Here is a 22,936-nt window from a genome sequence, read left to right as displayed (position 1 = left end):
TGGGAAAAACAATGATTTCCGAAAAATTTGCAGAACTTGGATAAATTATATGTAAAAAAAAATTTTTTTGACTTTTTTTGCGTTATTGTGGTTTTTTTTAAATTCATGGCATAGGCCTAAAATCGGGCCTAACTTTGAAAAAAAAACAATGATTTCCGAAGCACGTGCTCGATACCAGTTTGAATCTGGTGTCTGTAGAGGTCTCCCCTGTACTTCGTTGTTATCAGCCAATCAGAGCCTCGGATTCTGTTTGTTGATTATCATGGAAGTCGTGTTTTCTAGAAACTCGAGATAATCCTAAAATTCTTGTTAAAGAGTGATATAAATTGAAATTTTACAAATGAAATAAAGTTTTAATGGCCGAAAACCTTATGAAACGTCCCCAAAAGGGAATTTTGAAAACCTCGTCAAGTTTTGAACAGCAAGAAGCCCAAAGAAGGTAAGGAGAACCAAGGCTTAGCGAATTAGCTTGGTAAAAAATGAAAACAAACATCGGAAATTCTTACTATAAGATCTTGAACCAAAATTTATATTAATAAAGATAGGTTTTTGTTTAGAATTATATTAGTTTAGGTTAAGAAAGTGACCTTAATTTGACTTTAAGCCAAGTCTGTGTTGTAGAAAATATAGATTGCCCTAGTTTCATAGTATATCCGAGGGAGTGACATTCATACATGTGTATCTCTATATAACCACCGCTACTTTTCCATTTCCTATCCTAAAAGAGCGCAAGATATAAAATGGGACGAAATGAATATCCTTCAAACGCTACATCCGGCAGATAAGGATTACGGGCACATGAAAATTGAAGAACCAAAAACCCCATATAATTATTATAAAGATGAACTTGACGGAGATGTTCCTACCGAAAGCAAACCCCTAGATCTTAATCTCTTAGCCAAAAAGTAAGTTACCTCGTGTGTAATGTCTACGTATTCTTTAATTAAACTAATACTTTGTGCTATGAAATTGTTCTATCAAAGAATCGAAATGGGATCTGACGTTTTGCCCAAAGCCATGATGGAAGAAGAAAGTGACAGCGATGATGATGAGTTTGCCAATGAAACGGAAGAAGAAAGAGGTCAGGGAATAATACAGTCTTGGTATCAAGTTCAATCAAACCATTGGTTATACATTAATTTATTTATTTATTTACAGCCAAAAGAAAGTTATTTGAGCAAAAAAGAAAAAGTCACTATAACGAATTTTACGCCGTTAAATTGGCACGTAAACTCATGCAAAATGATGACGATGATGATGAGGAAGATGAAGATGAAGACGAAGAAAATAACGGGAATCAAGAAGTCAAAACGGAAAATTTGTCTAGTGAAACCAACGAAATGGCCCAGGATGATTCCATAATCGAGTCAAAAATGTAGAAAAAAATAAATCTATAGTAACGGAAAAATTTTAAAAGTCAAGGTGTAAGTAGGTTTTACTTTACTTTTACTTTTTTATTTGGTTATATGATAATTAAGAACCAAAACTAATGTCTTTCACATCAAAAAGTCGGGATGAAATAGAAATTTAACGATAGTGGGACTGAAATCAAACGAAAAATAATATCAAATAAAATAATTTTTGACTTGAAATGTCAAAAATACCGAGAAGAAAAAATTAAAAATTCATTTTTTAATACGAACATTTAACGTTACATTTTACTATGTTGATGGGTCAAAAGAATCATGAACAAAAAATAAATCAATGGGGGAAAGAATTAAGAAATGGCGGCAGCAGCATTGGCAGCTTATTAATTTAATATTTTCAATTTTGACATTAAATAAAAAACATAACATAAAAACTGACGTGTTATTAATAGGGGTGTGCGGGTAGTGATTTTTCAATTTCGAATCGGGTTCGGGTAATCAAAAATACTGTTATCGGGTATCGGGGCGGGTACCCGAATTTTTGTCGGGTATTCGGGTAATTAGGCTTAGCCGAAAAATGGTTGTCGGGTAATAGTCGGGTATTAAAAGTTAGACGAAAGTTAGTTATCGGTGTGGGTACCCAAAAATTTTTGCCTGGTATTCGGGTAATTAGGCTTAAATAAATTGATATTTCCTTCAAAAATTCCCTTTAGTACACTTCTTACAGTTATATCTCAATCCTGCGTTATTCAATGTATGCTCTTTCTTAGTTTCTTTCTTTTTGATGCTTTCTTTAACTTCTGGTTCCGCTTTCACTTTCTTAACCCTTAGTCTTATTTCAACACAGAATACTGGCAATATATAGGTGTGTCGCGTTGCGTGCGGTGATTCTAGTCTGTCTCAGAATGAAACTACCACAGAACGCATACCTTATGTGAACTAAATTTCACATTGAAACCATGTTTCATGGAATTTCGTCATTCTTAAAATTTCGATTCTTTCTAAACCGGACAATGGGTGGTCCCCTTTCACTTCTGATTCTTATTTTTCTACCCGCGAATAACCCGACAACCAGTTTCAGCTTGTCACGGGTAATGGAGGGGATTATTTTTACTACCCGAGTAGTTTCGAATAGTTGGAAAATTCATTTTCGGGTATCGGGGCGGGTACCCGACCCGATACCCGAACGGGTAATCTTCGGGTATCGGGTACCCGCACACCCCTAGTTATTAATTATTTTTATCCTAATTTTTTTCATTAATATTATACTAATGAATGATGTGAAATTATTTTGTTGATTTTAAAATTTAAATAATTGTTTGATTTCTTTTTGTTATTAAAGGAAAGGTCAGTAACGTAACATTATGCCTTAAAAGAAACAGACTTTTTCTAAATATAAAAGGAATTAAATTAATTAATGATCTCTTATTTCAAAATAATTAGCATTTAATTAGCCTTATTCCTGATCAGCGCCACCTACCCATAGCGGCTACTTTGAGAACTACTGTAATCGACAAGCCAATCAGATGTCGCTAAAATCTGGTGACGTCATTTTTGGTAAGACCCGACTCCCGAGAGTGCCCGTCAGTGACGTCACCAGATTTTAGCGACATCTGATCTGATTGGCTTGCCGATTACAGTAGTTCTCAAAGTCGACGCTACGGGTAGGTGGCGCTGATCAGGAATAAGGCTAATTATTCTTAAAAACAATCAAGGACTACTGGGCCGCCATTGTTTTGGTGGTGTCTTCCCTTATCTCTCGCCTGTGAGAATTCAACCAATCCTGTAGGGGTGAGGGGTTTTGGCTAAGCAGACGACACTAAAGCAATGGCGGATGGCTTTGTTTGTAGTCCTTGATTATTTTTAAGACTAAAAAAACGCTAATTATCATATTGTAATAAGAGATAATTTATTTATTATTTTAATATTTAATTACTTTATAATTATAATTAGAAAAAGGCTGTGCTGTTCTTTTAAGGTATAAGTTATGTTAACTGAACTTTTCCTTTAAAGGGACTGTAAAGAAGGCATCGGTGGGTGGGTAAAAATTATTTGAAATACGTCAGAGTCACGTGACCGAGGAGAGGCGTGGTTCAAAGAAGCTTAGTTCGTTTTATTTCGAAAACAAGCACTTCGGAGAATTGGCGCTGTAATCTCGCGAAAAACAAGGACTAGGTGTCCAGTCCCACTCTATGTGGAGTCTTTGTATGTTGTTGTCACGTGGTGCCTGTGACGTATTTCAAATAATTTTTACCCGCCCGCCGATTGCTTCTTCGTAGTCCCTTTAAATAGTTACTAATTACTTAATTAGTTATTTATTATCATGCAAGAAAACTCGTAAATGTTAATTTAGGTGAACTTAGATACTTTTTATAAACTTTAACCTTGTACAACCCTAAAAATGCCTTGGATAAATTATAAAGTGCCGACCTTAGCACAAAAAAAAAACAAAACCACCGCGGGATAGCTTTAAAAATAATAGAAACTCCTGTTTAAGGAGATGATTATTACGTACCACAATCCCTTACCTTTTTGTAGTATTTTAGAAACCTCTTTCGATGGGCAACAAAAAAAGGCTAGTTTTGTGGAAAATTGAGTTTAAAATTGTCTAAGTTAGAAATCGAACGCTTTTCAAATCAAATGTGGCAAGCTCTCTAGATTTGACCCGTTTTGAACTATGAATTCAAACATCTTGGTTAATTGTTTATAAAATTTTTCGAGACGACTTTGTCACTCGTTCATTTCTTTAATTGCGATTGAATTGTAAATTGAAAGAATTGAATAGAATATTTTGATCTGACAAATGTAAATTAATGGCATGATAAAGTTATGTAAAAATAAATAAGGGAATACCAACAATTAGAAATATGTAACGTGAGGATACAGATGTGTAAAAAACAAGAGAAATGAAATAAAAAGAGTTTTTAATCTTATACCTTGTGAAAAATACATTCCGAGTGTTAAGCTTAAGCTTTCTACCAGAAATATATTACCTTACACGAAGTTCACTTCTCCCTACCTCGCGCCGGCCATCATCTATGAAGTATTTTTATAGGCTAGAAACGGTACCGTTCCTCCCGAACAGCGAGGCAGAGAGGTGAAAATAAAAACGCTACCGACGCGTAGTGAGAAAAATGTGCGTAAAACCGGTTTTCTTACAATCGTATCATGGTTGTATCTTATGCAGCGGCTTCTCACTTGCGCGAAATACAGTTGAATCCCGCCGTTTCTAGGAAACGTCAGATTATCTTGGCAGTGGCCATTTATCACAGTTCTCTCTCAAGAGGAAAAATTTTTCTCTTCGCGACTAGCGCGCGTCGGGAGGGGGAAAAAATTGATGTCCACGGTACTAACCATTATTGAAGTGAACTTCGTGTAAGGTAATATATTTCTGATCTTATACCTTGTCAAAAATTCATTCCGAGTATTAAGCTTTCTACGCAGGACATTGCCAGTAACGTAAGTTTATAAAATATGTTCCATAAGTATGACTCTACATATACTTCGTAATGCTAGAGACTTACACCATGGATAAAGAATGCCCGTGAGGAAATTTGTTTTCACGCTATAGGATCGGCAACTCCCTATCTCGAACGACAGCTTATTCTGTATATACTCTGTTACAATATCGGTTGTCAGCACGCGCAAAGCTAGGTCTCTATGTAACGTAGCTTTGTACGTGCTGTCAAGAGACAAAAAACTTCAATACATGTGAAATTACCTACAGCCTACTACACGTATTTGAAACTAAGGCCTAGAGGTCCGTGCACTCGAGCTAAAAAACTCACGGATATTTTAAATCCTGAAGATCATGAAGTTTTTCGTCTCTTGACAGCATGTACAAAGCTTGGTTACATAGAGACCTAGGTTTGCGCGTGCTGACAACCGATGTTGTAACAGAGTATATACAGAATAAGCTGTCACCCGAGATAGGGAGTTGCCTATCCTGTAGAGTGAAAACAAATTTCCTCACGCGCATTCTTTATCCATACTTACACTCTGTTTTTCAGTCATCTTACTATACAGAATGTACTAAACCTTTGAGAGTGCCTCACCAGGCATCGCTTTAAGGGACCGTCCATAAACTACGTCACGCGAAAAAAAGCATTTTCTGACCCCCCGTCCCCCCAGATCACGCTTCGTCACGCTTTTCTCAGACCCCTCCCCTAAAAACCACGTCACATTTCTTTAACACCCCCCCCCCCTCCGCACTATGATTTGTCTTAATTTACAAATTTAATTTGATTAATTTTTTGAGTGATATACCGCCCTCTCAGAAATATTTTGCTCGGCTGAAAATTCAAGTTCTCTTCCGTTTTAAGCTTTTTCCCTCTGATTGACCTTTAGAATTTTAATGTCTGGATGTGCTTTTTATAAGTTTCAAAATAGTTCCGGGGCACAATTTTTAGGTTTCGACACTGTCACCGAAAACAGACTAATCGAGCTTGAGATTTAGAAAATTTGCCAAAGAATCGAAACCATTTCTATCGGCAGGGGGATTTGATTCATCCTCACAAATAATATGGGCGAATAAACAGAGACATAAGAGAGTTTACGCTGTTTTAGCCTGTTTATTTTAAATGCGCTATTTAAATTGGCTATATAAATGTGTAAATAGTAGATAATTGCTTAAATTTTCTACTATTTAAGCGATGATGGAATAACAATTTTGGTATATTATTGTAACGGTGGACTATGGAATGTTGTCTTTCTTCTTCTATAACGACTTCGTAACAAAATCAATGCTAAATGTGACGTCACGCATCGAAGAACCCCTCCCTCCCCCTTGTCACGGACCGTCACAAATTTAGAAACCCCTTCCCCCCCATAAGAGTGTGACGTAGTTTATGGACGGTCTCTTACGAGAGTCTATGACGTCTCACCTACGTCACTTTATGACAAGCTCCAGGTTAGCAGTGACAAACTTCTACAACATACCTTATGAACTTATGATAGTACTATCATCTGGTCTCGAATTAATTTGTCATATTTACCGTTTGAGGTTTTAAGCCATAAACTTATATGACCAGAAAACCTCTAGAGTTGTAGCATAGAAAACTTAAAGAATTAGATTTTTGCCCGGACATCTTAGATCTTGTATCCAAAGGGCGACCATGAAAATGAAGTAATTCCAAAAAGGTTCCGAGTGCCGAACTGTAGGGGTTAAACGTACAATGTATTTCCTACGAGCCCCTGTAAAATTGTTACCCGCAATACACCTGTGTACGATTAAGCCAATATGGAAAAGTTTCTTGGTTACACTCAACCCTTGCAATTTGATTTTATTGAGTGCGCAAAAACCATTCTACTGTCTTGACATGGATAAAGAATGCGCGTGAGGAAATTTGTTTTCACGCTATAGGATAGGCAACTCCCTATCTCGAACGACAGCTTATTCTGTATATACCCTGTTACCACATCAGTTGTCAGCACGCGCAAAGCTAGGTCTCTATGTAACGTAGCTTTGTACGTGCTGTCAAGAGACAAAAAACTTCAGGATCTTCAGGATTTATAATATCCGCGAGATTTTTTAGCTCGAGTGCACCGACCTCTAGGCCTTAGTTTCAGACACGTGTGAAATTGCCTACAAACTACTGCACGTTGTATTGTGGTTTTATGCTGTTTTATTGTGTTTTGTTCTGTTAAATGTGTGTTTATGCTGTTAAATGTGGTTTTATGCTGTTTTATTGTGGTTTTTATACTGTTTTATTGTGCGTTTATGCTGTTTTATTGTGCGTTTATGCTGTTTTATTGTGTTTTTATGTTGTTTTATGCTATTGTATTGTGTTTTATGCTGTTTTATTGTTTTCTATGCTGTTGTATTGTGTTTTTTGCTTTTTTTATTGTGTTTTATGCTGTTTAATGTGTGTTTATGCTGTTTAATGTGTGTTTATGCTGTTTAATGTGTATTTATGCTTTTTTATTGTGTTTTATGCTTTTTTATTGTGTTTTATGCTTTTTTATTGTGTTTTATGCTTTTTTATTGTGTTTTATACTGTTTTATTGTTTTTTGCTGTTTTATTGTGTTTTATACAGTTTTATTGTGTTTTTATGCTGTTTAACGTGTATTTATGTGTTTTTTGAGCTGTTTTATTGTGTTTTGTGCTGTTTCATTGTGTTCTTTGCTATTTTATTTTGTTTCATGCTGTCTTATTGTGTTTTTTTGCTGTTTTATTGTGTTATTTGCTATTTTATTTTGTTTCATGCTGTCTTATTGTGTTTTATGCTGTTTTATTGTGTTTTATGCTGTTTTATTGTGTTTTATGCTGTTTTATTGTATTTTATGCTGTTTTATTGTGTTTTATGCTGTTTTATTGTGTTTTATGCTGTTTTATTGTGTTTTATGCTGTTTTATTGTGTTTAGGCTAAAATATTCTATAAAGTTATGATATTAGTTAGAAATCTCTGCGTTATTCCACAGTTAAAAAATATGTTTGATATTCCCTAGCTTTTTCTCAGAGAATGGACATTTAGGACCTAGGTTGTACAATCTTGAAGCTAAAACTGGTAGCGTTATATTACCTATAGCTATTTTCCACAGATTACTATTTTCCTTGGGGAAAAAACACGGGTACCATACAGGATTTAGTTTAAAATTTAAATTATTTGGTTTCTCAAATATCGCTAAAAATCGGTATCTTAGTTGTTCGGATTGTGGGTTAGTTAATTCTTTTAACTAACAAGGGAGATGGTTTCGAGTACGCGTCGAGCCTTACACTTCTCAGGATATTAAACGGGCAGTCCGAACCGTGGGGCAAACGACGGTCTTCCTCACAGAACTTAGCTTTGTAGTTGGGTAAAAAAGAAGGAGGGGGGTCGGGTCGGGTCGAACAGCCCCTTTAACTTCTGATGTTTGTTACTAAGTTTCAGTTTAAAATTAAATTGCTAATTAAAGCATTCCAAGTATTAATACTAGTGTTTATGAAGATAATGAGTTAAAAATGAACTTTTCTAATTTCAAAGAAAAATACCGGCATCTGCTGCATCATGAGCCTATTGACGTCTTCTTCCCAGTGCCAAGCAGAGGGGACGGGGTCGACGCCATTCAGAGATAAAGGAGGGCTTCTCATATCACACGACGCGAGCAAGTTTCAACGAAGTTTACTTTTTGTTTTTATTTCTATATACTTTTGTTTATACTTCATAAATGTACTATAGAATAAATAAATTGTTCGTCGATTTAATGAATCTCATTTTTTATTCCTTTCCTTGTCAATTAAGTTACAGGCATATATAGGATTTTAAAATGAATTAATTAGATTAAAATAGATTGGGAATATGGGTTAATTAGAGGTTCCCGGTAATCACTTTAGCACTGTTAAAGGCAGCGCGTCGAGGGGCTATTCACTAATGAAAATTTTCTTTTATTGCTGATTTTTATTTATGCTTTAAAAAAGGATAGGGATTCATTGGTGATTTAAAATGGATGGGGATTAATGGTTGCGTCTGGATTAGGAGTAATCATCGAGGGGCTACTCACTAAACACTTGTTAGCGATTTTAAACGGGATTGGGATTGTGGGTAACTTAGGGGCTACGGGGGTTGTTATTATTTTACTAGTTATGAACGGATTATTAAGCATTCACACATTTGCCGCTAGGGGAGCTGCAAACGTAGTTACGTATTTACTGACATCTAAAACATGATAAAATTCTGCTAGACATTCGTGTAAGCTTTCTTCTGGTGTAAGCAATAGATAGTTCATAAATTGCCGCTAGGGGCGCTGTGTACGTAGTTACGTATCTACTGACATCTAAAACATGATAAAATTCTGATAGACATTCGTGTAAGCTTTCTTCTGGTGTAAGCAATAGATAGTTCATAAATTGCCGCTAGGGGCGCTGTGTACGTAGTTACGTATCTACTGACATCTAAAACATGATAAAATTCTACTAGACATTCGTGTAAGCAATAGATAGTTCATAAATTGCCGCTAGGGGCGCTGTATACGTAGTTACGTATTTACTGACATCTAAAACATGAATAAATTTGCCGCTAGGGGCGCTGTATACGTAGTTACGTATTTACTGACATCTAAAACATGAATAAATTTGCCGCTAGGGGCGCTGTATACGTAGTTACGTATTTACTGACATCTAATACATGAAGAAATTTGCCGCTAGGGGCGCTGTCTATAATATTATATAGGCCTAACGGTGTGTTCTCTAATTTGAATTAGCGCCCACGTCACACTTCGAAGCGCCCCCAACGACGGAATTTACTATAAAACTCGGACGCCACTTGTCCAGGTTTCTTTTCTCTCTGCGCCGGCGACCAGTCAACATCGTTCCTTGATCAGCTCCTCGTAATCCTGACTTTCGAAGGCAGTATTGGATGGAAAGCCACGTTTTACGCCGATGGTGGGACGTGACTCTAAGCTCTCCGCCATTGAATGTCCATTAGAACGTTGAAATCAACGCGAAAGGTTAAGCCTAATACGGTATGTGTGAAAGTCTTTCAATAATCCAAAGCCATCCAGCTAGCAATTTATTATTTTATTTAATCCTAGAGTTTAAATTATTTAGGTAGAGTTAATTGTTAGTTAATTGTGTTTATTTATTGAAAATTAACTACAATATGAAGAAATTTCCAGACACGAGGTCAGTTAGACAAGGCTTAATTTAGAACATCTCAAATCAAGTACTTGGGCTCATATTAGGGTAAATTAAATCCCTTATATATTTTAAATAATAAACCTAGACTGTTTGCAAATTAGGTCTCATTTAACGGCGCGAAACTATATTACCTAAAATGTGTAACGTATGGTTTAACGGGGACAGATTAGGTCCCAGTAGGCTAGACTTAACCTTTTATAAAAATTTATCCGGGCCTGGGACTAATCTCTAAGTTTTTACTTTATGCCGTCGTTTTAATTTAAATTAACGAGAGTATTTTAGAATTATTACGCGTAAATTATAGATTTGAGATTCTAAAATTTCATTCGTGGCAGTATTTAATTATTTTAGATAATGAACTACGGTCTATTTAATAAATTAAATGTTTTAAATTAATTAGGGTTAACTGTTAATAAGTTATCACTAATTATGGAGATTAAGTCAATTTAACAATTTTAAAATGAGCCACGAACGCGAAGTTAAGGCTTGAGATTTTTAATTTATATTTACGTAGTTTTTTCCTTAAATTATTTTAATCTATGGTATTGTTTCCGTGAGCTGTAATTTTGTTGGGACCTTGAGTAGCCGTTTAATTCCGATATGGAAATTGCTTAATATTTAGTGCAATTCTTACATTATATTTATGGGAATATTTTACTTGGTTTTTTCTTAAATTATTATTTTGCTAGGACCTTAAAGTAGCCCTTGAATTCTGATTTGGCTTAATATTTAGTGTGGTTTTTAAATTTTGTTTTTGGGAATATTTTACCAAGTTTTTCTTCAATAATTTACGGAAACAAAGCCATAGATTAAAATTATTTTTTGTTAGGCCCCTTTAATTCTTATTAATATTTGTTATTAATATATTTTCATTTTTAGACGCGATGACGTTCTTGGATATTCTGTTGCTGGTCATTCGGAGAAGTTTCCTAGCAGATGATTTCAACCTTTGTTAGAGACGCTCATTCCAGATGATTTCAACCTTTGTTAGAGACGCTCAATCCAGATGACATCTTCCTTGGATTTGCGATACAAGATGTTTTCAACCTGTGGTGGCCATGCAATCATTCTCTACAAAGATGCGATGAACATCACCGAATCTTGAAAATTCAAATTTTTATTAGAATTATATTTGCAACTACTTAATTTCTTTTGTCACGTTCAAACTTCAATTTACGGTACTCTATATTATTTTTTGTTGAAAATTTTTGTAAACAACCTTATTTTTTAACTTTTTGTTCAATAAATTATGCCTTAAACCACTTTTTTTGTTTTCTTAAAAATTATTTGATTAAGAGGGAAGGTTTGAATTTTTTAGCTCTAAACAGAGCCTATTTTTTGAGAACCCTCTTTTAGGCTTTTTTTAGCTAATATATCATAAAATGAAACTATCAAATTGTTTTGGAAAAAATTAGGCTAAAACCAGCTTGAATTGTTTAAAAAAGTAAAAAAAGTAAAAAAAAGCCTAAAAAAGGGTCCAAAAATACTACCCTAAGTCCAGACCCTAAAAAATTTAAGCCATCCCCCATATCGAGACTTTTTTAAGAAAACAAAGAACGTGAGGCAAGAAAAAAAATTTTTATTGAGAAAAAAACAATTGAGGTGTTTACAAAAATTTTGTACAAAAAAATATTTAAAGAGTTCCATAAATTAAAATTTGACCGCGTAAAATTAAATAGGGTAGGCTAGTTACCGATTAAATTTAAGAATAAAATTAAGTTCATTTGCGGAAAAACTTCACGGTCCAATCAGTTGGAAGGCCTCGTGTTTCGCAAATCCAAGAAAGATGTCATCTGGATTGAGGGTCCTTAACATCGGATGAACTTCCAAGTCTACTTGAAAACGTCTCTGAATGACCAGCAACAGCTTATCCAAGAAAATCATTCGCGTCTAAAAATTAAAATAAATTAATTACAAATATTAAGGCAATGCCTAATTTTAAATAAGTGCTACTTTAAGCCTAGCAAAATAATAATTTACCGAAATAATCCCATATATTTAAATAATTAGCGAAATACTGGCGATATATTGCTAAGAAATTTTTTTTAATAATGCAAGTTAAATTTCTTAAGCCTTGTTCAAATGTCTTAACATCGTGGTCGTGGTTTATTTAATTTTAATTCAAAATTATTATTTAATAGACTGAATTTACGTCAATAATAATAATTAACTGCCTGTTTCATTAAAACTACTTAATTTATTAAAACAGTAAGTTATTTAAAAAGGCTTACATTTGCTGCGCATTAACAAGTTAGTTCATTCCAACATGGCCTTGCTAAATCGATTCCAAAAGAACATTCAATGGCGGAAAAGAGCTCTCGATTCTAGATTTATTCCTTGACGGCGAAAAGAAAAATGGCTGATCGTCGGCGAAAGGCCTGATTTCCAAGAGCTGAGCAGGAAACGATCTTGACTCCACGATGCCAATCAAAGAAAGAAATTTCGGTCGGTTACTCCAGAACAAAGTTCTATCCCGCAAGATTTACACCCTAAAGGCGTTAAAAGCAGACGAAACCAATTGGTGTAAATTCAACCAAGGAGTAATACCGTTTTTCCGTTGGCCTATTCCATGGAGTAGTTTTCGCTCCAAGGAAATTACTCCATGGAAAAGGACAATGGAAGGTATGGAGCAATATTGTAGGAGACACCAAATTTTAGGGAAACTTTCGTTTTCGCTCCATAAAAATTACTCCATGGAAAAGGACAATGGAAGGTATGGAGCAATATTGTAGGAAACAACAAATTTTATGGAATTTCAAAGAAAGTTTCCTTCTCGCTCCAAGAAAATTACTCCATGGAATAGGCCAACGGAAAAACGGTATTACTCCAATTACTGTCGTCTGCTTTTAACGTCTTGAGGGCGTAAATCTTGCGGGAGAGAACTTTGTTCTGGAGTAACCGACCGAAATTTCTTTCTTCGATTGGCATCGTGGAGTCAAGATCGTTTCCTGCTCAGCTCTTGGAAATCAGACCTTTCGCCGACGATCAGCCATTTTTCTTTTCGCCTTCAAGGAATAAATCCAGAATCTAGAGCTCTTTTCCGCCATTGAATGTTCTTTTGGAATCGATTTAGCAAGGCCATGTTGGAATGAACTAACTTGTTAATGCGCAGCAAATGTAAGCCTTTTTAAATAACTTACTGTTATAATAAATTAAGTAGTTTTAATGAAACAGGCAGTTAATTATTATTATTGACGTAAATTCAGTCTATTAAATAATAATTTTGAATTAAAATTAAATAAACCACGACCACGATGTTAAGACATTTGAACAAGGCTTAAGAAATTTAACTTGCATTATTAAAAAAAATTTCTTAGCAATATATCGCCAGTATTTCGCTAATTATTTAAATATATGGGATTATTTCGGTAAATTATTATTTTGCTAGGCTTAAAGTAGCACTTATTTAAAATTAGGCATTGCCTTAATATTTGTAATTAATTTATTTTAATTTTTAGACGCGAATGATTTTCTTGGATAAGCTGTTGCTGGTCATTCAGAGACGTTTTCAAGTAGACTTGGAAGTTCATCCGATGTTAAGGACCCTCAATCCAGATGACATCTTTCTTGGATTTGCGAAACACGAGGCCTTCCAACTGATTGGACCGTGAAGTTTTTCCGCAATGAACTTAATTTTATTCTTAAATTTAATCGGTAACTAGCCTACCCTATTTAATTTTACGCGGTCAAATTTTAATTTATGGAACTCTTTAAATATTTTTTTGTACAAAATTTTTGTAAACACCTCAATTGTTTTTTCTCAATAAAACATTTTTTTCTTGCCTCACGTTCTTTGTTTTCTTAAAAAAGTTTCGATATGGGGGATGGCGTGAATTTTTTAGGGTCTGGACTTAGGGTAGTATTTTTGGACCCTTTTTTGGGCTTTTAAACCATTTAAGCTGGTTCTAGCATAATTTTTTCCAAAACAATTTGATCGTTTTATTTTTTGATATATAAATTAAAAAAAGCCTAAAAGAAGGTTCTCAAAAAATAGGCTATCTGTTTAGAGCTAAAAAATTCAAACCTTCCCTCTTAATCAAATAATTTTTAAGAAAACAAAAAGAGTGGTTTAAGGCATAATTTATTGAACAAAAAGTTAAAAAATAAGGTTTTTTACAAAAAGTGTACCGTAAATTGAAGTTTGAACGTGTCAAAAGAAATTTAGTTGCAAATATAATTCTAATAAAAATTTGAATTTTCTAGATTCGGTGATGTTCTTCGCATCTTTGTAGAGAATGATTGCATGGCCACCACAGGTTGAAAACATCTTGTATCGCAAATCCAAGGAAGATGTCATCTGGATTGAGCGTCTCTAACAAAGGTTGAAATCATCTGGAATGAGCGTCTCTAACAAAGGTTGAAATCATCTGCTAGGAAACTTCTCCGAATGACCAGCAACAGAATATCCAAGAACGTCATCGCGTCTAAAAATGAAAATATATTAATAACAATTATTAATAAGAATTAGAGGGGCCTAACAAAAAATAATTTTAATCTATGGCTTTGTTTCCGTAAATTATTGAAGAAAAACTTGGTAAAATATTTCCAAAAACAAAATTTAAAAATCACACTAAATATTAAGCCAAATCAGAATTCAAGGGCTACTTTAAGGTCCTAGCAAAATAATAATTTAAGAAAAAACCAAGTAAAATATTCCCATAAATATAATGTAAGAATTGCACTAAATATTAAGCAATTTCCATATCGGAATTAAACGGCTACTCAAGGTCCCAACAAAATAACAGCTCACGGAAACAATACCATAGATTAAAATAATCTAAGGAAAAAACTACGTAAATATAAATTAAAAATCTCGAGCCTTAACTTCGCGTTCGTGGGTCATTTTAAATTTGTTAAATTGACTTAATCTCCATAATTAGTGATAACTTATTAACAGTTAACACTAATTAATTTAAACCATTTAATTTATTAAATAGACCGTAGTTCATTATCTAAAATAATTAAATACTGCCACGAATGAAATTTTAGAATCTCAAATCTATAATTTACGCGTAATAATTCTAAAATACTCTCGTTAATTTAAATTAAAACGACGGCATAAAGTAAAAACTTAGAGATTAGTGCCAGGCCCGGATAAATTTTTATAAAAGGTTAAGTCTAGCCTTCTGGGACCTAATCTGTCCCCGTTAAACCATACGTTACACATTTTAGGTAATATAGTTTCGCGCCCTTAAATGAGACCTAATTTGCAAACAGTCTAGGTTTATTATTTAAAATAGATAAGGGATTTAATTTACCCTAATATGAGCCCAAGTACTTGATTTGAGATGTTCTAAATTAAGCCTTGTCTAACTGACCTCGTGTCTGGAAATTTCTTCATATTGTAGTTAATTTTCAATAAATAAACACAATTAACTAACAATTAACTCTACCTAAATAATTTAAACTCTAGGATTAAATAAAATAATAAATTGCTAGCTGGATGGCTTTGGATTATTGAAAGACTTTCACACATACCGTATTAGGCTTAACCTTTCGCGTTGATTTCAACGTTCTAATGGACATTCAATGGCGGAGAGCTTAGAGTCACGTCCCACCATCGGCGTAAAACGTGGCTTTCCATCCAATACTGCCTTCGAAAGTCAGGATTACGAGGAGCTGATCAAGGAACGATGTTGACTGGTCGCCGGCGCAGAGAGAAAAGAAACCTGGACAAGTGGCGTCCGAGTTTTATAGTAAATTCCGTCGTTGGGGGCGCTTCGAAGCGTGACGTGGGCGCTAATTCAAATTAGAGAACACACCGTTAGGCCTATATAATATTATAGACAGCGCCCCTAGCGGCAAATTTCTTCATGTATTGGATGTCAGTAAATACGTAACTACGTATACAGCGCCCCTAGCGGCAAATTTATTCATGTTTTAGATGTCAGTAAATACGTAACTACGTATACAGCGCCCCTAGCGGCAATTTATGAACTAACTATTGCTTACAAGGATGTCTAGCAGAATTGTATCATGTTTTAGATGTCAGTAAATACGTAACTACGTACACAGTGCCCCTAGCGGCAATTTATGAACTATCTATTGCTTACACGAATGTCTATCAGAATTTTATCATGTTTTAGATGTCAGTAGATACGTAACTACGTACACAGCGCCCCTAGCGGCAATTTAAGAACTATCTATTGCTTACACCAGAAGAAAGCTTACACGAATGTCTATCAGAATTTTATCATGTTTTAGATGTCAGTAGATACGTAACTACGTACACAGCGCCCCTAGCGGCAATTTATGAACTATCTATTGCTTACACCAGAAGAAAGCTTACACGAATGTCTAGCAGAATTTTATCATGTTTTAGATGTCAGTAAATACGTAACTACGTTTGCAGCTCCCCTAGCGGCAAATGTGTGAATGCTTAATAATCCGTTCATCACTAGTAAAATAATAACAACCCCCGTAGCCCCTAAGTCACCCACAATCCCAATCCCGTTTAAAATCGCTAACAAGTTTTTAGTGAGTAGCCCCTCGATGATTACTCGTAATCCAGACGCAACCACTAATCCCCATCCATTTTAAATCACCAATGAAGCCCTATCTTTTTTTAAAGCATAAATAAAAATCAGCAATAAAAGAAAATTTTCATTAGTGAATAGCCCCTCGACGCGCTGCCTTTAACAGTGCTAAAGTGATTACCGGGAACCTCTAATTAACCCATATTTCCAATCCATTTTAATCTAATTAATTCATTTTAAAATCCTATATATGCCTGTAACTTAATTGACAAGGAAAGGAATAAAAATGAGATTCATTAAATCGACGAACAATTTATTTATTCTATAGTACATTTATCATTGTAATCACCGAATCAATATCAAACCCACAACTTAGGAGAATCAATGGTAAAGGAGACCCAATTTTATTTCTCATTTTCAAGTTTTAATTCTTATGCTACTGCACTTTTGTATTCAATTTTATTTTTTAAAGGGGTGTACTTTGTACGGCTTCCGTAATAAACCAATGAACCTATATTGGCCCAATCGTACACCGGTGTATTGCGGGTAACAATTTTACAGGGGCTCGTAGGAAATACATTATACGTTTAACCCCTATAGTTCGGCACTCGGAATCTTTTTGAATTACTCGCCCTTTGGATACAAGATCTAAGATGTCCGGGCAAAAGTCTAATTCAATAAGTTTTCTATGCTACAGGACTAAAATATCTACATAAATTACATCTCCCTCGCCATGACTTGAACCCGGCGATTGTTGTGTGGTATAAGGAAGCTACGTAACGAGCTACCATACCACTTGTCTACGTCGCAATGTAAAATTTAAAACGGTTCCGTCGCTTGAATAAATTACCATTTCCTTGCCAGGATTGAATGATGATCTGTTTTGTAGTTTTGAATAAATGTTTACAGTTTTACACGATTTATTTTCAAAGTTTTCCCAGATATTGTACAAAGTTACAAAAAATATTTTACACGGAAAACAATTATTACCTATAATAATGCTTATAAAATAACTAGATTTAAGTTTAATTAAGATAAAAGGAAATATTCGATTTAATTTATTAAATAGAAAATTGAAAATAGTAATTTAAATAGTATTATAATATTTGAGGGGCTTGGGCAAAATTCCTATTTAAAAACCAGTTTTTAATGGAGATTTCAAGGCAAACCAAGCCACTAAAAGACTATACTCTGAGGGAAAATATACATTGTAATGATTCTGACGTTTTGCACCGTTACAGTAACGTAAAATTAGAGTCCGTTGTGAGAGATGTTTGGAAAAATGTAAACTTTTTTTCTTCCCTAAGTTCCTTGTACGTTAATTCACGTTCAAGAATGTCTGTTATCAATCGTAGAGTATCTATTTGTTGTTAAGCTTTCCCATAATCAGAGCCAGTCCAGTTAGGCTGTCAACTATGAAAAAGAGCATGGGTCTGTCCATCTTGACCCTGAGGGTATCAGCCGGAATCTGAAGAGGACTAACGTCAGGGCTACCTTCGTGGACGTTAATCTCCGCGTGGTGAATGATGTTAGTGACATGCATCCAACGGTAGTCGGAAATGTCGAAGAGATTGGCGAAACCAGGTTGAAATATGCTATGAAGACCTAACTTGCGTAGAGAATCACTCAAATTGCTGAACCTCGTTTTCACGGTGATGCGGGGAATCTGCGTTATACCAGAAAAAACAACTTAGTTATTCGGTCAGAGATGATAAAGATTTGACCTATTACTAGAGATAAAAATTCGTAGACGACAGTTTTCTTAAGAAAATCATTAGCATCTTGGTCGCTTCGTTTGCCACCTACATAGCGACGATGAACTTGTAAAGGCCCTAATTCTAACTAAATATCCATTAAGATCAACGGCGAAGATAACGCCTTTTGTCCATGGAACAACGCGTGGTCAAGTCAACGAGGCGATATTAAAATGGTGATGGTTACCGTGTTACGAAATATAAATCGCGTTTCTCTTTAGAGAACAATATCCTTTCTACGCATGGTGACTCTACAAGAAACGTATATAGCAATCTTATTTGGGCGTTGCGGTGTAGACTTTTAACGCCTGGACAACTTTGAACAATCGCTTATCCTCGTTGGACATTCAATTCTTCGAAGCAACACCGTTTAAGTCCTAATTTCTCGAGCATTTCGTCAAAAAAGAGCCCCCTGGTCTAGTACGCGCGACAAGCGACATTATTTTAAAGCGGATAACTTAGATTAACAGAGCGAGGAAAATATCTAAATCAAGTTTATTGAAGATGCCATTTCTTTTCGCTTTTATTAATTTTAAAATGTTAAAAAGAGCATCCGCCCATCTTTAAGGTAATGATAACTCTGAGTACCATTGGAAGGCTATGTCTAAATCCGCACTATCTTAGCACCAAACAAATCTTGACTTACTTGTAGAGCGATTTTTCTAACTTCCATGCTGTCCATGAGATCGCTAAGCCTCTGGGCGCTCAATCTGGTTTCAAGTAGCGCTATGCTTTCCTTTTCCATGGGTATTAGTAAGACGAGGGACATCAGACCATCTTGTAAAGGAATTTCGATACCCGTGCAGTTAAGGTACGGATGCTGGCCAATTCGCACTCGGGCCTTTCGGGATTCCAAGAGAACGTCGTGCGCTACTTGGTTACCCAACTGGTATTGTTGCCTAATAGCGGACATATTTAAACCGAGTGTTCCTCTGAAAACATAACGAGTTTAGAACAATGGTTAGATAAGAGAACAGCTCGTTAATTACCTGAAATAAACACCACTAATTAGCATAAGATTGGTGTTTGGCGGAGGACGGTCTGGTAGAATATCTTTGATCCTGCCACCAGTTTCCTTCTCAATAACGGCGTTAATATGATGCCTGGTTTCTTCTCCGTTCAAACCAAAATCCAAGGGGTGCGCGGTTGTATTATAAAACCGTTGCAAGTACATTTGGTAAGGGTACTTGATACCAAAATCTCTCTGCATGTACATAGTATCGTAATGCAGCAAATCGTTGTCCAAGGTTTCGGCGTTCGGGAACTGTCGATAAATTCCGTGGCTACGATGTCTGACCGCGTTCTTCAAGTTAAAGTTCAAGTGATCGTTTAGGTCGTGGTACGCGCGGTGAACTTCCGGCGGCCTCATACCCCATAAATACAATGTTTGACGTAAGGAAGTAGCCGTATGGTCTCTAGCACCCAGTAATAGCATGGCTAATGTCGAACCGATGCAGAAGGGGCAAAACACCACGTCACCTCTACTGGTATCCATGGTACGGAGTAAATCTAAGCCGAATTGGTTACTGGAAAACGCCAACTTGCGCATGCCAAAGTTGATGGCCATTGGTTCAGCCATGGAATAGCAAATTGCTAACCCGAGCAATAATATTAACGCCCACGTCTTGCTTTGTACTGTTTCCATATTTAATTCGAAGATAATTGAACGTTACACCTAGAAGTTCGCGTTGAATTTGATAATTAAACTTCGATCAAGTTACGGTTAAAATTATAATTAATACGGGACCCATTTTTTCCAATAAAATTAAATTAACTTATATAGTGGATTAAAAATTAACATTAAGCTTAAACACCTAACCATTCCCTTCGAAAACATACCACCAAATGATTTAAAAAAAAAATAGTTCATTGACGTCTCAGTTATTATTTTTTTTTTTACAAGTTTAGACTTAAACTTCCTGGGGTTAGGGTGGTGTAGGGGTTTTAGAACTTTTATTGATTTGACAATACTATGAAAAATTTACATTTTGACAGTTCGCCTAAGGGTAACTATAGAAATACAGAAAGGTAAAGGCCAACGGAAGAGATTCCATAAAATAAAATACCACCACTTTTGTCCATTATAAACCGACATACAACTATATTTGCGTGGGACAATAATATAAACGAAGACCATACGCGAGCTAAAACTTTGACCGCGTGAAGTATCATTGACCCGAAGAAGTGAAAACTTTAGTTTTTATTAAATTTGCAGTTAGTTTTATATATATAAAAATATAGCTTTCGTATGGACTTTAAAGTATTTGAATTCATAACAGGAAGTAATAATTTATAGTGGTCAACTTGGTACAAAAATATTTAAAGTGATATTGGCACGTTATGGTTTTATAAATAATATAACGTTAAATAAATAATAACATTAGTTGATATAATTTATATAACTATAAGCAACTTACCTTTTAAAGAATAAGCTCAGGAGACCAGCTCGCTGAGGACGTATCGAGGACTTGAGAAGTGCGCGACTGGTTTCTCTGGTTTCTTGGGTGCCAATAAAAGAAGTTGGTATGTTTTTGCGCGAGGGTGGTGCCTACGCTAATAACACGGATTCGAAACGGAGAGGGATTTATTATACCTTTTTTGAAAAGAGAGGACACCGTTTCTTCGCGTGACCTCTAAGGACACAGTGAATGCTCTTAGGAGCGGGACGACATTAAGTCACACTTCGTTAGGCGCGACGCTAGCTAACGGTTTTCTTAAGGTCCGCGTACGCGTCTTAATGCGAAAACCACGTATTTCTGGCCTTCAATAGCGGCGAAATAAGTAACGAAGTTACGTTGTAGTACCTTCTGGCATTACTTAATATAATAACGTGGTTTTGGCTTTTTAAAATAACAACTAAGAATTGTACGCGTGCTAAGATACGCTCGAAATAAATGTAACTCCAAATTATATAGTTTGCTAACCTTCGTTGCTTAACCCTATTGAAAATACGACTTATTAAGGACGCGAAAGTGATTTTGATTTACCCGAAAAAAACGATTTTCTTTCGAGATCCTACAAACCTAAATTGTTTAAGATTGACAAATTGTTTACTGTTTAGAAATTGCCAAAAACTATTTTAATTTAGCGTTAAATCTGACCTCGTTAATTTGCAAGAGAGGGAGGGATGAAAATTAGTCAATTTCCCTTAAGAAGTTTATATAATAACTTTAAATGATACTACAACCGGAAGCCCTGCCAAAAATTTTAATTCTTTATAGAACTCTTTTTTTCCGGAATTATAGGATTTTACAGGAGAAAAAAATGTGCTTTTATAGGAAAATAAAGGATTAAAAATTCTCATGGATAATACTATTTTTTCTATGTAGAAAAATCTCAAATAACAAATGTGATTTTACTTTGAAAAGAGGAACATATTAATTCGCAATTTCGGTGTCTAGTCAAATGTGATCTAGATAAAAGAGCTAAACTTTGAGAAATTTGATACTAAACTATACGAAAACTTGGACTAAGTCAAAAATATAGGATATTATAGGACCTTTCATGAAATTATAGGTTCAAAAATATAGGATATTATAGGACCTTTCATGAAATTATAGGTTCAAAAATATAGGATATTATAGGAGCTTTCATGAAATTATAGGTTCAAAAATATAGGATATTATAGGAGCTTACATGAAATTATAGGTTCAAAAATATAGGATATTATAGGACCTTTCATGAAATTATAGGTTCAAAAATATAGGATATTATAGGACCTTTCATGAAATTATAGGTTCAAAAATATAGGATATTATAGGACCTTTCATGAAATTATAGGTTCAAAATTACAGGACTTTATAAGACCTCTGGTCTCCCTGCTACCGGAATCGAGTACAAATTCAACCTCGCAGCAAAGCACTAATTCATAAATTTGCATTTTAAGAATGTATCTATCAGTCCGTAACTAAGGTGAAGTGGCAAAATTAGAAGGAGTTTTAATTGTCCATCTTTATTTTTTTGTTTCCGGTATATTTAAAGATTCAATAAAAATAAACCGCACCCAGCAAAAACAAGAAATCTTAATGACTTGCTTTACGCCATTAGAATTATTAAGTTTTAGGCCTAGAGGTTTGTGTGGTCTCTTGATACTAATCAGAAGGCTGCCTGGTCCAATAAACATATTTAAATGGAAACCAGTACCATACTTTTGAAGCGGAATTTACTTATCTACACATAAACTTTGTTTAGGCTTAGATGATTGTTTGTTGTTTAAGATAGTCTAGAAAGACATGGTTTTGCTATTTTACGCCTTTCTTTTAAAATACGCCAGCAAATTATAAGAAAAAAAAAGTTAAGTCTTTCTTAAAAGATAAAAGCGAGCAAGTATGATAATCATAAGTTATTTTCCATAAGTATGACACTACAAATACTTGGTAATGTTATAGACTTACAGATCGAGCTGGTTCGAGAACGACAAGAGGAAAAGGCGCGGGGGTAAAACTCTGCCTTCCATCTCGCTTTTTAGCGCCTGCGCTGTAGGCGTTTTGGATCTGAGAGTGCGCAACATGGCACTGGAGCAACCCTCTTGTATTTCCCGATACGAAGGGTTGCCTACCCCCCTTTTCCCGTCGAAAGGGTGTATTTCAGACTACACTCGGTTAATTTTGCAGTCCATCTTCCTATTTAGTCTGCATTACTAAGCCTTTGACAGCACCTCTCCACGCGTCGCTTTACCTCGAATGTATGACCTACCTCATTCACTTCATGACAAGCTCCAGTTT

At 35.1% G+C, this 22,936-nt stretch overlaps 2 protein-coding genes and 3 long non-coding RNA genes across 7 annotated transcripts; 3 read left to right on the top strand and 2 right to left on the bottom strand.

Annotated features, from left to right (window-relative positions):
* The first annotated feature begins 234 nt into the window (after positions 1 to 234).
* Positions 235 to 4,300, top strand: LOC149625057 (protein phosphatase inhibitor 2-like). Its single transcript, XM_089851822.1, has 4 exons — positions 235 to 439; positions 726 to 905; positions 984 to 1,081; positions 1,159 to 4,300. The coding sequence occupies exons 1-4, from the start codon at positions 357 to 359 to the stop codon at positions 1,377 to 1,379; spliced, it is 582 nt and encodes a 193-aa protein (XP_089707948.1). The 5' UTR covers positions 235 to 356; the 3' UTR covers positions 1,380 to 4,300.
* A 5,210-nt stretch (positions 4,301 to 9,510) lies between these two features.
* LOC149625056 (uncharacterized) lies at positions 9,511 to 11,247 on the top strand. Its single transcript, XR_016374505.1, has 2 exons — positions 9,511 to 9,807; positions 10,862 to 11,247. It is a non-coding gene; the product is annotated as an uncharacterized LOC149625056 (long non-coding RNA).
* Positions 9,903 to 12,472, bottom strand: LOC149625055 (uncharacterized). 2 transcript variants are annotated; one of them, XR_016374502.1, is made up of 4 exons: positions 12,214 to 12,472; positions 11,676 to 11,872; positions 10,965 to 11,082; positions 9,903 to 10,929 (listed from the first exon to the last, which is right to left on the bottom strand). It is a non-coding gene; the product is annotated as an uncharacterized LOC149625055 (long non-coding RNA). The 2 variants fall into 2 exon arrangements; XR_016374501.1 differs by having other exon boundaries at positions 9,903 to 11,082; positions 12,214 to 12,469.
* Positions 12,473 to 12,632: 160 nt separating this feature from the next.
* Positions 12,633 to 15,175, top strand: LOC149625054 (uncharacterized). 2 transcript variants are annotated; one of them, XR_016374504.1, is made up of 4 exons: positions 12,633 to 13,099; positions 13,441 to 13,636; positions 14,186 to 14,303; positions 14,339 to 15,175. It is a non-coding gene; the product is annotated as an uncharacterized LOC149625054 (long non-coding RNA). The 2 variants fall into 2 exon arrangements; XR_016374503.1 differs by lacking the exon at positions 14,339 to 15,175 and having other exon boundaries at positions 12,695 to 13,099; positions 14,186 to 14,315.
* Positions 15,176 to 16,750: 1,575 nt separating this feature from the next.
* Positions 16,751 to 22,886, bottom strand: LOC149625053 (leukocyte elastase inhibitor A-like). Its single transcript, XM_089851818.1, has 4 exons — positions 20,630 to 22,886; positions 19,202 to 19,887; positions 18,859 to 19,144; positions 16,751 to 18,124 (listed from the first exon to the last, which is right to left on the bottom strand). The coding sequence occupies exons 2-4, from the start codon at positions 19,855 to 19,857 to the stop codon at positions 17,819 to 17,821; spliced, it is 1,248 nt and encodes a 415-aa protein (XP_089707944.1). The 5' UTR covers positions 19,858 to 19,887; positions 20,630 to 22,886; the 3' UTR covers positions 16,751 to 17,818.
* Between the last annotated feature and the right edge of the window lie 50 nt (positions 22,887 to 22,936).

The sequence above is a fragment of the Phalangium opilio genome, unplaced genomic scaffold, assembly GCF_054372755.1.
Source record: "Phalangium opilio isolate 3A_F unplaced genomic scaffold, DU_Popi_V2 ptg000105l_1, whole genome shotgun sequence".
Lineage (NCBI taxonomy): Eukaryota > Metazoa > Arthropoda > Arachnida > Opiliones > Phalangiidae > Phalangium > Phalangium opilio.
Note: the sequence above shows the minus strand (reverse complement) of the source record. Positions and strands in the feature narration are given on the sequence as shown.